The 14,072-nt window shown below is 39.8% G+C and overlaps 1 protein-coding gene across 2 annotated transcripts; it reads left to right on the top strand.

The window, feature by feature from the left end:
* The first annotated feature begins 1,859 nt into the window (after positions 1–1,859).
* On the top strand, positions 1,860–12,768 carry TMEM33 (transmembrane protein 33). 2 transcript variants are annotated; one of them, XM_050948049.1, is made up of 8 exons: positions 1,860–1,950; positions 2,044–2,122; positions 3,998–4,092; positions 4,601–4,788; positions 8,012–8,079; positions 9,162–9,295; positions 9,807–9,890; positions 10,870–12,768. In XM_050948049.1, exons 2-8 carry the CDS (start codon positions 2,066–2,068, stop codon positions 10,997–10,999), a joined length of 756 nt encoding a protein of 251 aa, XP_050804006.1. In that variant the 5' UTR covers positions 1,860–1,950; positions 2,044–2,065; the 3' UTR covers positions 11,000–12,768. The 2 variants fall into 2 exon arrangements, with proteins under 2 accessions (XP_050804006.1, XP_050804007.1); XM_050948050.1 differs by lacking the exons at positions 1,860–1,950; positions 2,044–2,122 and adding an exon at positions 2,143–2,301.
* The last annotated feature ends 1,304 nt before the right edge of the window (positions 12,769–14,072 follow it).

Below are 14,072 nucleotides of genomic sequence, written 5' to 3'. Positions count from 1 at the left end.
ACCATGACTCCCTCCCTCAAACCTGAGCCTGAGACTATAGATTCCTGCATTTCACTGTGATTATCTCAGCAGGTCTGACTTTAGCTCAGTAACTGCAGTCCTGTTCTCTCAGGGGCAATGACAGGGTTAGCCAGTCACCAGCCAGCTTTCTGTAGTATTTATTCAGAAAAAAGCATTACAGAAAAAACATAGTAAGAACAATAAAGTTTATATGCAGGTGTAGCTTACCAAGCAACCATCCATATGCACATGGGCACACTGATATTAAAAACAACAAGGAGTCCTTGTGGCACCTTAGAGACTACCAAATTTATTTGGGCATAAGCTTTCGTGGGCTATACTCCACTTCATCAAATGCATGGAGTGAAAAATACAGTAGGCAGGTATAAATATACAGCAGATGAAAAGATGGGAGTTGCTTAACCAAATGGGGGGTCAGTGCTAATGAGGACAATTCAATCAGGGTCAATGTGGCCCATTCCCAACAGTTGACAAGAAGGTGTGAGTATCAACAGAGGGAAATTACTTTTTTTTACTGATAATAAAGTACTTCAGGACCTTTCCTGTCTCTTTTGGCCACAGTTTTATGTCAACTCCCAGATTGAGTGTGTCCCTTCTCCCAAATCAGGGCTATTTCTTTATATAGTTTGCAGTTCTTTGTTTGCCATCTCTTGAACTAGGACAATCCAGTATATGCTATTTCCCCTGCATTAGGGATTTAAATTAATTATCCCCGCAGTGACTTTAGTTCCTACAGGAAACATCTTTTAACTCACTCATTGAGCCAGCCCATAAATATCCAGATAACATTATAAAATTGATGCAATAGTCTTTGCATATTCCATGCTTCCAAAGCATCATATCTGTCACATCTATGAGGTATTCTCACTGCACCACATTATCATGAAATGACGCATTAATGCCACCATGCTAAGATGACATAGGAAAAGTGCTGTCATACTGTATATGTATAAAGTTTTATGTTACCATTACACTTCTTTGGTGTGAGATTGTATAATGTCACTGCATTGCATCAGCATGAGGTTACATGTCATCCTTCCATAGTGGCATGAGGTGTTGTGGGCTTAGATGATTTCACTCTGTCACCAGATCAGTGCAAGATGGTGCAAATGTCAGCATGCTGTGTAGATATATAATCATACAGTGTTACTCTGCTTCATGAGATGATGTGATGTTACCACACTGAGGTAAAGGAATTGATGTGATATCACTGGGATGGAGGTGAGGTGATCAAACTGATATTGTCACTGGGGTGGAGGTGAGGTGATTGATGTGATGTCATTTGGATGGGGATGAGGCAATTACTGTGATGTCACTGGGGTGGAAGCGAGGCAATACTGTAATATTATGTGAGGTGACTGATGTAATGTTACGGGATAGAGAGGTGATTGACGAGATGTCACTGATACAAAGTGATCAATGCGGTATCAGCTTGGTGGTGAAGCAATTGTGGTGATGTCATGTTGCAGAGCTGAAGTGATTGATGTGACATCACTGGGGTGAGGCGACCATTGGGATATCACAGGGTGGAGGTGAGGTTATCAACGTGATGTCACTGGGGAGAGGTGATCGCTGCGAGGTCACAGAGGTGAAGAGAGGGCCCCAGTATGATGTCACTGACTTGTTACGGGCAATGACACGTTCTGGGCCCGGGGGGAGGGGGTCACAAGGTCAGCGTGCATCAGAGCCCCCTACAGGCGTACTTCCGCCTGCAAGGGTTCCTTAGCTCACCGCACACAGCGCCTGGCCCGCTGGGCGGGGCGGCTCCGCTAGCGTCAGAGCACTAGGGGGCGGCTCTTTAGGCGCTGCCTACGTTACCCAGCATGCCCCAGCGCCGAACCCGGAATTGACTCTCTGCTGCATCCGGGTCGGGGCCGCCTCGCCTGTCAGGTTGTCGCCCCCGTTGCTGCCGGGTGTCGGGTCAGCCTGGTAGGTGCCCCCTGGCGCGGCGGGGCCAGGCCCCTGGGGCTCCTTTCGCTGTGCGGCTCCATCCCCGGCTCATGCTCTTTTCTCTCCTCGCAGAGCGTGTCCCGAGCGGCCGGCCATGGCGGATACAGCGCAGAACGGGCCCATGCAGGGTGGCGCCGGCGGCGGAGCGGTGGTAAGGAGAGGCCCCGGCGGCCCTGTCCCAGGCGGGCGCACCGTCCCTTCCGTGCCCTGCAGTATCGAGCTGAATTCTCCCCCCAGATCTGCCCCCACTTGGGGTATCACTGGTTCTAGTGCCCCAGGGCCCCACAGTGCCCGGCGCTGTACGGACAAAGACTCCCTCTCTGCTTTCAAGTATGCCTCTCTTTGAGCTGCTGGGCCTATTCCTTAACCTCAGCATTTCCCTTTCTTGCACATCCTTCCTCCACCACCCTCTTCGGGCTGTTCTGCTTCTGTCTCTTGCTCTCCCCAGCTGTTCTGCTAATTGTTTCCAAGCTTTCCATAACCATCATATTCCAATATACCAGAATCCCTGAGGCCTCTGCCAGTCAGTGTCCCTGCCAAGAAACGACTAGGGAGGTGCTAGCTATCACATTTTAAACATGTTTGAAAATCCTGTGCTAGACAGGGCAAGCTGTAGTTTTGAATATGTTAGTTGGTGAAGGTTCAAATTCTCTCACCTTGATTTACTAACATGTTCAAAACTATAATTTGCACTGTCTTCATTAAGGTTGTAAAAACATGCTTTATTTCCTACTGTGGACAAGCTATTTAGTCTTGGCTTTGGGTCAACTTCTTTCTTACAGTATCGCTGTTCCATCTCATTGTGTTAATGTCCTCTTATATAGTTTAAAATTGCCATTCCCGCAACATCACTGATAGGTAAGACAGCAGATGCACACATGACCCATATGCACACCACATGTATTATTAAAACTTCATATTGGTGAAAAAGAAAAATGAATATCTAATTTGACCATTTGTTTTAATTGTTCATTTTGTAAGCTTCAATCAGTTTTAAGAGGAAAAATAAGAAAGTTTCACTTTCTGGTTCACAAACTCTGTCTCTGTTTTAGTGCATGACATTGCAGGGAATGTCTAAATTTGAATGAACTCTTAATTAAAGTGTAATTTGAAATTGAAACAAAATTCTTATCACAAACCACATTGTAAATGCTTTTTTGAAAATCTCTTAATTAAAACACGTTACACGTATATTGCAACCATTACCTACAAATAAGTGAACAGATCATAAAATAAAGACGCCTGTAATTTTTAATAGTCAATACTTATTTCACAGTTGTTGGTCCCAGCTCATATCTGCATAAGCTACAATATATCCAAAATAAAACAAGTGCATGGAGGTGGGAACTAATCTTCAAACTTCTTCAGAGGTATTCAGGCCAGATCTTTGCCCCAGGCTTTTCCAACTAGAAGGCTGCCCTAAATGAGGCATTTGGGGTTTCCCCTCATGTATAGGAATCCATGAGTGGCATAAAGTTGGTTTCACACTACCTGTTTCCAGCACTTTTGGCACACTGAGCACATTTAGGGTAGGAAGGTGTGTGGATAGAGCACAAAATGGCAGTGATCCAGCGATCTCTGCTCAGTCAAATGCTTCTAAGGAGACTGCTCCTGCTGGTATAATTTAGACCATCCCCAACTGGTCTCAGAATAGAGAGGTTCTTCCCCTCATTTCTGCCTTTAGAGTCCTGGGCTGAGCACCTGGCCCTAGAGATGGGAAGTGTAGACTTCAGTCATAGCCAAGAAAGTGGATGCTTGCATCCATACAGAGACCTGGGAGAGTCAGTTGGGCTAAGAAATCATATGATCAGATCTTATTGCAAGACTGGCTCTATACTGAGTTACAATATAAATAGAAAAATAAACTTGATAGGCCAGTCGCAGCTAATTTCGTATTGGCATATAAATAAAGTCTCCTGATAAACTATGCATTACTGAAAATAGGAAAGAATGTCCGGCTTGGATGTAACTAAATGTTTAGACACCAACTTGTGGGGGTTTTGTTTGTTTTTTCTTTTCAATATAGCAATTTCTGATGACTAATAAGTTGGACACAGCAATGTGGCTTTCCCGATTGTTCACAGTCTACTGTTCAGCTTTATTTGTTCTGCCCCTTCTAGGGTATGTATTGTACTATTTTCAGTTGTTTGAGTGTTACAAAGTAACTAAGTTTTACTTTATGCTTATGCAAGCTTTCAATTTCCCAAAGATTACATAGGTCGTAAAGAAATGAGTGCAGATTATTTGTTTTAGCTTGTCTAGGTTTTAACTTTTACTCGCACTTCACCAGAACAGCTTGAGAATTTAAGTTTTTAAAAATAATTTTAATGAAGTATCTAACTTGGTTCTTAAAATCTTTTTCTGTTTCCTTGGAACTGACTAGGAAGACTGCTTTTTTTTTTTCCCCTGTATTCCTGTGAAATAATGCTTTCAGTAGTTCTGTAATGTTGAGTGCTATGCACATCAGCAATGTTATGTAAATACAAAAGACTTTTTTTTTAAAAAACAAATTAATACTAATCGTTGTCTTGGCTGTAATAGTAGAAATAGCTTCAAGTATTGTGCAGTTATGATGCAATCCTCAAGGGAGGATGGTTTGTATGGTAACCTCTCCTCTGATAATTTACAGGTTGCATGAAGCAGCTAGCTTTTATCAACGTGCCTTGCTAGCAAATGCGCTTACCAGTGCTCTTCGACTACACCAAAGGTTACCACATTTCCAGCTAAGCAGGGCATTCCTGGCCCAGGCTTTGTTGGAGGACAGCTGCCACTACCTTTTGTATTCTCTCATCTTCGTTAATTCTTATCCTGTTACAAGTATCCTTTATCTATGTACTCTTTGACATGTTATTATTACCTTAAACATTACTCCATGAGTGAGGATTGTGACACTTAATTCTCTTCCACAGCAGCCTTCATTATGATATGAGAAATTGATTTAAAACCAAAGTGCGGCTGCTATCCATAGAACATACAGCATAGTTAAGGCTATGATTATGTCACGGGCTGCTCAGCCCACGTGCAGGGAGACCCTAGAGCTCTCACTCTCACTGCAGCAGTGGGGGACCCCAGAGCCCCAGCAGCAGTGGGTGCCAAACCCGCCTCCCCATTTTGTCAGGGGTATCTTTAGTGAAAATCAGAGACAGGTCACGGGCTTCTGTGAATTTTTGTTTATTGCCTTTTACTAAAAATATCTGTGACAAAAACTTAGCCTTAAGGATAGTCAATATAGCGAATCTCTCCCACATGGCATGTGGCCCTTATCTGGAGGGACCACTCATACAGTGAAAGTACATTTCAGTCTCTACTTCTAGGCAATTGTGTTTTTTGTTTTTTCTTGTGGAGACTCGGGAACTATGGCAGTGATACAACAAACTCACAGTCATCGGATGGTAAGATCTGTCACTACCACCGTGAGCTAGATGTGAATTATATCTGATTTGGTACCCCACTTCTAAACTATTGATTTGAGCTATTGAGGCTTCTCCTTAGATAAGTTTATTTTCACTGTATTAATGAGAATTTTAGCTGTTGAAATAGTAGCTTTCAGCTTGATTACAAGCAACAGGAATTTAGGAAGTGGTTATCTTCCTTCTTCAGGTTTACCTATTTTATTTATTGTTTCACTGTACTACGATGTGCCTGGCAGCAGAGACATCTGACTTTGCCATCTTGAACCGGTAGAAGCTGTGTGTGTGGTGGTGGGGGACTGTGAAGTATAGTATGTTAATAGGAAGTGTGATGCCATTCTTTGTCTAAAACAGCATTATAAACCATTCTTTAGGGATTTCATGCTTTCACTGTTGCCAGTTAATACTGTAGTAGCTCGTAGAGTCAAGTATATACTGGAGTAAACTTTTTTATGGGGAAGAAAAAAGGTCCTGATCATTAAGTAGTATACGTCAGGATTATGATACTTTGACAGTACAGACTAGCTTTTGAATAACTTTCTTTAACACCTTTAATCTGTGTGTGCACTGTCCATTTTCTGTTAACACTTCAGACTCATCAGTCTGAGCAGTCAGTTCACACTAAGATAAGCCCCCTTTCCTTCACTTCAGTGCCAGTCACTTGGTCAGTTATAGAGAGGACTTTAATTTGCAGTTCTGTGACCTTGGCTTCAGAATGAGGTTTTGAATGCACACTGTGACATGACATAATACCAGAAAGTGGCCCTGGAATATATTATGCTCTACTTCTACATTCAAGTTCACTTCTAGAGAGTAGAGATGCCAGGCAGTAGTAATCAGTCTCAAGTACTCTTAGGAACAAGAGAGCTTTGTGGAATTCAGTTTATGCCCCTTACACCTGTTACATTTCACTGTCTGTTGTAAAGGTTGGTCATAAAAAGTTTCTTGTTATGGTGACAATGCACTAGATATCTTCCCAAATTCATTCCATTGACTCATCTCAGGAAGAAAAATGTAAACTCCATTTGCTGACTTTGGCTGATAACTTTTTTTTCTATTACTGTAGTGCCTCGAGGTCTCAGCTGAGAGCAGAACCACATTATGCTAGACAAAGTTTACGATCTAGATAGACAAGAAAGGGTGAAAGGAAGGAAGGTTTATTATTCCCACTTTGCGGATGAAGAGCCAAGGTATGAGGCTGTCATAAACAGATAAGAAAAGTTAATAGCACAGAAGTACTTTATATCTCTTTGACTGTAAAGGGTTAAGAAGTTCAGTAAGCCTGGCTGTCACCTGACCAGAGGACCAATCAGGAGACAGGATACTTTCAAATCTTGAGGGAGGGAAGTTTCTGTGTGTGCTGTTAGAATTTGGTGGTTGTTCACTCTGGGGGCTCAGAGGGATCAGACGTGCAACCAGGTTTCTCTCCAATACAGGCTCTTATAAGTTCAGACTAGTGAGTACTAGGTAGATAAAGCGAGTTAGACTTATGGTTGTTTTCTTTATTTGCAAATGTGTATTTGGTTGGAAGAAGTTCAAATGTGTATTTGGCTGAAAGGAGTTCAAATTGGTATTTTGCTGAAAAGATTTTAATTTGTACTTGTATACTTAGGCTGGGAGGGTATTCCCAGTGTCTATAGCTGAAAGACCCTGTACCTATTCCATTTTTTTTAAATTTACAAAGATAATTTTTACTGGTTTTTCTTTCTTTAATTCAAAGCTTTTCTTGTTTAAGAACCTGATTGTTTTTTTATTCTGGTCAGTCCCCAGGGGACTGGGTCTGGATTCACCAGGGAATTGGTGGGGAGAAAGGAGGGAAGGGGGAGAGAGAGGCTAATTTCTCTCTGTGTCAGGATTACTTTCTCTTTCAGGAAGAGTCTGGGAGGAGGAAAGAGAAGGAGGGAGGAAGGTGAATTGTCCTCTCTGTTTAAAGATACAAGGAGTTTGAATCACAGTGATCTTCCAGGGTAACCCAGGGAGGGGAAGCCTGGGAGAGGCAACGGTAGGGGAAAGGGTTTTCTTTCCTTGTGTTAAGATCCAGAGGGTCTGGGTCTTGGGGTTCCCTGGGCAAGGTTTTGGGAGGACCAGAGTGTACCAGGCACTGGAATTCCTGGTTGGTGGCAGCGCTACAGGTCCTAAGCTGGTAATTGAGCTTAGAGGAATTCATGCTGGTACCCCATCTGTTGGACGCTAAGGTTCAGAGTGGGGAATTGTACCATGACAGAGGCGATTAAGTGACTTGCCTAAAATCCTTGATGGAACCAAACACATCAAGAAGTGTCTGGGTCAACAGTAATACAGCTGTGTGTGATGTCTGTCTCACAATTACAACTAGGTCTGTTAAGTCGTTTCAGAATATCACAAAAGAGGCTGCTAGCTGATTACGAACTCCTCTTCTTTAATGTTATTTTTTCAAAAGAAAACATAGCTACAGAGGGAACTGCTATACACATACATATCTCTGAGCTCTGAATAGCTGTCACTGATTTTGAAAACTTCTTGCTAAGGATAATGCTATACTTCATGCTATAACAACTGTATTATGTAGATATGCTGGCATATATTCATCGTACAGAATAAATGTACTAAAATATTTTCTGGCCTATAATTTTCCTTATTGCTTGCTTCAGTGAGTATTTTCCCAGTTCTGCTGTTCTCATTGCTTCATGCTGCCACATATACAAAGAAAGTTATTGATGTAAGTATGGTGCAATATATTGCTCAGTACTTTTTGACGTAAAATGGCTTGTATCTAGGGGTTGTAAACACATTTCAAAGGGTTGCGATTATCCTTTCTTTCTTTATGGCTAGATGGGAGAGTGGTCTTGAAACGCTTTTGTGTTCCAATGTGGGGTCACAATATGGTAAAGTTGAGAACCAATCAATTTAATTTTTGCATAATAAATATAGTTGGATGGTCTAACCTCCTGACACACAGACACAATGTTTGTAGACAAGTCTCCTCTTAGTTTGAGATGCTCATCTTGCTAGCCAGCTTGTGTTGCTTCAATACCGGTACTTTAGAATATGTTAATCCTACTTAAGCTTTGTGCTCTCTTTTTCTCTCCAGTTACTATCCATGTGGAAGCAAATGACTTCCATGTTTGCCTACTATGCAGAAATACTTGAGATAACTGACTGCATTGCAACAGATTATGGTGGGTTGCCTCTGGACCCCCTTCCAGCTGCACTTAGACAAGTGCTGTTTCAGTAGGTGAAACAGCAAAGTGCTTAAAATAAAGTTGGAAAGCAAAACAATATTTAAAGAAGCTCACTATGTTGTTTTGTTTTATATAATACACACACTCTCCTTTGGAATCTTTTCTTTTAAATTAAATTTTCCATATGCTACAGGTACATATTTTGTTCTAGTGATCAGAATAAAGCTATTGGCCATTGCTATGGCATCTGTAACTAAAGTGAAAAAGGCTAAAACTGGATTTTTACTTTTCCCAAAATCACATATTTTCTCCATATGTCTTATGGATAATGCTGGAAAGTGGAAGATGCTTACTTGCCTTTCATAGAAAATGTTGGGATTAACTGTTTGGGAAGTATGTAAATGTGGGGTATTTTTCTGCAATGCTTCTCTTTTCTACAAAAGCCCTATATTTAAAGTATCCTTTAGAGGATCCCAGAATCTTATTAGTTTTGAAGTAACTAGGTAGGGTCTCAAAAGTTGCTGAAATTAGTATGGCTGACAGTCGTTTGAGTTAAAACTAGAGCAAGAACGGAACTGGACAACCTAAGTGACTCTAACTTTGTTTTCCCTTTCTAAAGGCAAGAGGTTTGAATAGTCTGCCTTTCCTGAGAAGTCTTTTAGAGAAACTAAATGCTAATCAACAAAATATTCTAAAATTTATTGCTTGCAATGAAATCTTCCTGATGCCAGCTACAGTTTTTATGCTTCTTAGGTAAGAATTACAGAAACATTTTCTAATATATTTACTTCCATACTTGAACATTTCCTACCCAATGCCTCAATCTTGCAGTTAGTTCTACATGGGTACAGGTATGGAGCCTATGTAAAGCTCATTGCAGGTAGCTGGGATTTTAGCTTTTACACAGGCATTTGCATCCACTTCTGTGTTTGTCTTGAAAATTGGGCACATAAAGCACTTTATAAATGCTAATTTTAATATGAGAACAGTAATGCTGCATTTCTTTCGTTTTTAAAATTTCAATTGTGGTGTAGCATGCAGTTGTTGCTTTTTATTTTATAACTTTCAGCCTTAGTGGATATGAATATGCTGGTGTTTGTAGATATCTTATTGCTTTTTGTTGTCAAACCTGGATTCTCAAACAAACATGATCATCTGACTGTCCTCAATATATAAAATATATGTAGTTGCCTTATTTCTAATTGCAAAACATATTGAGTTTGTGATGACAAAACTCAGAACAATCTTTTTCCTTTCCTTTCAGTGGCCAAGGGAGTTTGCTTCAGCCTTTCATTTACTATAGATTTCTTACACTGCGTTATTCCTCCCGTAGAAATCCATATTGCCGGTAAGCATTACATTGATTTGAGAATTAATAATGTATTAAAACTTATGTACAATAGTATGCTAAAATGTTACATGCTGGAAATGTAATTCATATTTAACTGGGCTTAAAAAAAAAACCCTTATTCAAAATTACATTTTCCAAACAGCACCATATATGGGAGGTTGCTCTTCTCCCTCACTAAATTGTAGTTATGCAAGTAATACATCGTGAGAAGTTTTCTCACGACTGTTTTTAGATAAGCTTTTTGTGAAGTGAAGCTCCTCAGTTCCAGGACAAGTTTTGTGGCCACAGACTAGAGAGCCAAAACGTCAAAAGTACAGTATAATACAAGAAATCAATCATTCCATTTTACTATTGAAGTCTTTCAACAGAAATCCAGGAAAGCATTTCAATCCTTGACATCTTAAAAAATCCTTTAAAGCAGTGCAGCATTTAATTTGATTCATTTGCTTAATTATATGTGCCCTGAAGAGAGGAACTGGGATTTCACTGGTACTTATAGGATATTCTGAATTGTTTCTGTTGTGAGAGTGTTGCCATGCAGTCTTTCTTCCTGGAGGAGAGGAAGGGGTTCTAGAACATGGGCTTGTCTCTCTTCCTTTCTTGATGTCTCTTTGCTCTGTTGCTTGCATCTTCTACACCATTACTACCACCTTTCTCCCTTTGCAAAAAACTATCATCTTTCTTTCATGATGTTCCCTTTTTGTCTGAGGCTGCCTTTTAAGTTTGAAGTAGCTTGCAAAAGTGATTAAAAACCTGAAGAATTTCAGGGGCAAGAATTCTCGGGTCCACACTGAACATTTGTCTGTCACATATGTATTACACTCGTTGTCCTCAGATGCTTTCTAGCTACTTTGGGTCTAATATAAGATTCTTGAATAATTGAATTGAAGACTGTTTTGAGGTTTAATAACTGGTGATCAACACAGCTGTGATGTAAATTATATTTCTAATTTGATTTTTTTTTTTTAATTTTCAGGACTCTTTTCACAGAGCTGAGGATCGTTGTTGAACACCTAATAATGAAGCCTTCATGCCCTCTTTTTGTAAGAAGACTGTGCCTCAATAGCATTTCCTTTATAAGCAGACTGGCACCAACAGTTGCATAATTAACTTTCAGAAATGTGTGTATGTATATATTGTGAACATTATGAGCTGCTGGCATTTCTGCTAATGGTTATAAATTCCAGTTTTTACACTGATCTCACTCGTTTGTATAAAATTGTCTATACATTTCCCTCTGATATATTCAGTGCATTGTCTCACAAATAAGTCCTAAGTTTCCAAGACAATATTACTATGCTGTATTGCTAATTGGTGAAAGTATCTGTTTGCGTCTTAGCCAGAATTATTTTAAGGAAAAAATACTTAGTCATACAGAATGTTAAACAAACAAAAAAGCATTAACAGAGAATTGTACCTGGTTTTCCCCCATAAAATAGACCTACTGAAAGCAGAGAGATATTTATGAATTTTAGTCAATCCTAGCTGTATGCATAGCTACTATAAGATGTTACCACAGCATAACTTGTAGTCTGTTACAGATAGCAATTGGCATATGGACATATGCAGTACATTTTGGACAGTATTCTTTTCCACACTCCAGATATACCCAGTACACATAATTTGTTTAAATTCACGTAGTCAGTTCATGAATGCAAACATGGCCCATTTAGGATGTAATCAAATGGATTAAAAATCTCATGAACTGTGGTGGTTGATGTGACAGTTTTTGGAGGCGAGTCTGTTTTTTAATGTCATTTAAAAGTGAACACACCAATAAATCACCTAATGCCCTCATACTTTCACATCCTGCATTTGGGAGAAGTCTTAAAATGTGACCATATCAAACTCTCTGAACAGTGAGCTTGTGTTTCTATATGATGAATATCTTTGTCACTATAGTGAAGTCACTGACCAGTAGGCTTCTGTATAAAATGAAGCTGCAGTGTTTAAACTCCTACCCACCTCAAGTCATTGTGTAATGTAATAGTGCAAAAAATTATTGCAAATACAAGTGCTTTTGTGCCTAAATAAGACTGCAGCAATTTAGGCATCGCTACTTTTTAGAAAATATAAATTAATCTGTAGCTAGTCCTATAGGAATTCTTTCCTCAGTTACTAAGAACCTCACTGAGATGGAGAACTTACGTAAAAGATTGCACCTGGTCGGACATCTATTGAAACAAATTACTGTAGAGAAAATTTGGCACAAGTCAATCTGTTCCTATAATCGCACTGCTAAACATCTTGACTTCAGAAATGCATGTGAACTTGAGTGCTGATTACACATTCATCCAGCATACCTCATTATTGTAAAGGTATTCTTTTTTTTGGGAATTACATTTTGTCTGAATTTAGCCTGTTTCCTTAAAATTTGGGTAAGATGTTTGGGCGAGTAGGCACAGTATACAGTTGATACTTCAGTTGCATAGAAGTTAAATTTTATTCATTGAGCTTCTTTATAATTCAGTGTCCTTTACTACTGCATGATCAGATCAGACCTCATACTAAATATTTGGAAAACTCTTGCTCCTTAAGTCAAAATATTTCCTTGTAATTATCTCATTTCCTTATGTATGTTGCAGATGTAATTTAGACTTTTCAGTCATTAGTTTCTGTTAGGAGCCATGCATTGTACATTTTTGCTCAACCTCCAGGTACTGACAAAAATGATGTGAATAATTTTACTTGATTGCTCTGACCTTGGCTTTTTGAGCATAATTAGCTATTTATGGAACTGTGCAGAAGCAACTGCATGCTATACTCTGGTACAGCTGCTCAGATCTGCAACCAGCCTCAATGTCTGTGTCCTGTGATCTGAGTGTTTTTATAAAAACTAAAATTTCTACAGCAATAAAATGAATATTAGAAAAGAGTTTGCTAGTAGTTGGCTTTTCTAGTTTATTTCCTCTTTGTAAAGTAACTGCAATATTCTGAGATGAGTCCTGAAGTTGAGCAGAGAGTGCAGTTTTGGTGTGTGTGTTTTTCTTTGCCTAGTCCCATTACCACACCTGAATCTAACCTAAATGCTACACAGATCAGAGCCCTGACACATTCTTACATCCACCTTTTATTTTGGATCCACCTTTTTACTTATCCTAAGAAAGCAAGATTTTAAAGGTTAGCACTGGTGTTCACAACCCTGGAGGGCAGCATTCAAGAAAAATGTTAGTTTTTCTTTTAAATTGAAATTGTGGTACTTAAGCATCACATCTTTTAGACTCAAAACCTTGTAACCAGAAGAACAGAAATGTAAATGTAAATCTGCTCTTGAGCCTACCTATCTTTGTATGGCAGCATGCTGTGTCTAGGATGTTGAATGTCCTTGTTGGAAAGTTAACATGTTTATCATTCTTAAATGCCATGCACATACGTGAGGCATGATTTATCTCATTTAGACCACTAATTTAAGAGAAATAACTCCTGATATACACTTGAGTAAGTGAAAGGTGCATAAAGACCTTTGCAGTGGTCGTGTAGCTGCATTGGTCCCAGAATATGGGATGCAAGGTAGGTGAGGTAATATCTTTTATGGGACCATCTTCTATTGGTGGAATCATAGAATATCAGAAAGGGACCTCGGGTCATCTAGTCCAACCCCCTGCTCAAAGCAGGACCAATCCTCAGTTTTGCCCCCGATCTCTAAGTGGCTCCTCTCAAAGACTGAGCTCACAACCCTGGGTTTAGTAGGCTAATGCTCAAACCACTGAGCTATCCCTCCCCCATGGCTGTAAGCTTTTTTAGATCCTTGGCATTTAATTTGCTTAAGTTCATTGAAACCGTCATCTCACACTGTTTTTCTGTTGTCAGATTCTGAACCAGCTAGGGGACCATCTGCTAGTGACATTGTGCCTGATTCACCACTTCATTTTTACATGGGTGCGAGTTACTTGATTTCATTGGAGTTATGCTGATGTAAAACAGGACAATTAGGCCTGTTTATTACAGCACCTGTACCATACTCTGAACACATGGGAGAGTAGCTGGGTAAATAAGTGAGTAAGTCTGCTATGAATAGAGAACTTGAAGCAGATGAAATGGCTAGAAAGAGCAGAACTAGCAGGCCTGAGGAAGGTATGATTCCTTCTTTTAACTGGGTTGGTTTGGTTTTACTTAACTTGTTGGGGTTTCTTTGGTTATGAGTAAACTGTGAGAAACTGATTACGAAACTTTCCATAC

Source organism: Gopherus flavomarginatus, chromosome 3, assembly GCF_025201925.1.
Source record: "Gopherus flavomarginatus isolate rGopFla2 chromosome 3, rGopFla2.mat.asm, whole genome shotgun sequence".
Classification (NCBI taxonomy): domain Eukaryota; kingdom Metazoa; phylum Chordata; order Testudines; family Testudinidae; genus Gopherus; species Gopherus flavomarginatus.
This window is presented reverse-complemented; position numbering and strand designations above follow the sequence as displayed.

Bases quoted from the DNA above. Each gene is read 5' to 3' on its own strand.
- TMEM33 (XM_050948049.1), top strand. From the start codon at position 2,066: ATGGCGGATACAGCGCAGAACGGGCCCATGCAGGGTGGCGCCGGCGGC. The intron at 4,093-4,600 runs GTATGTATTGTA...GATAATTTACAG, and splicing joins TTTGTTCTGCCCCTTCTAGG to GTTGCATGAAGCAGCTAGCT. The intron at 9,296-9,806 runs GTAAGAATTACA...CTTTCCTTTCAG, and splicing joins ACAGTTTTTATGCTTCTTAG to TGGCCAAGGGAGTTTGCTTC.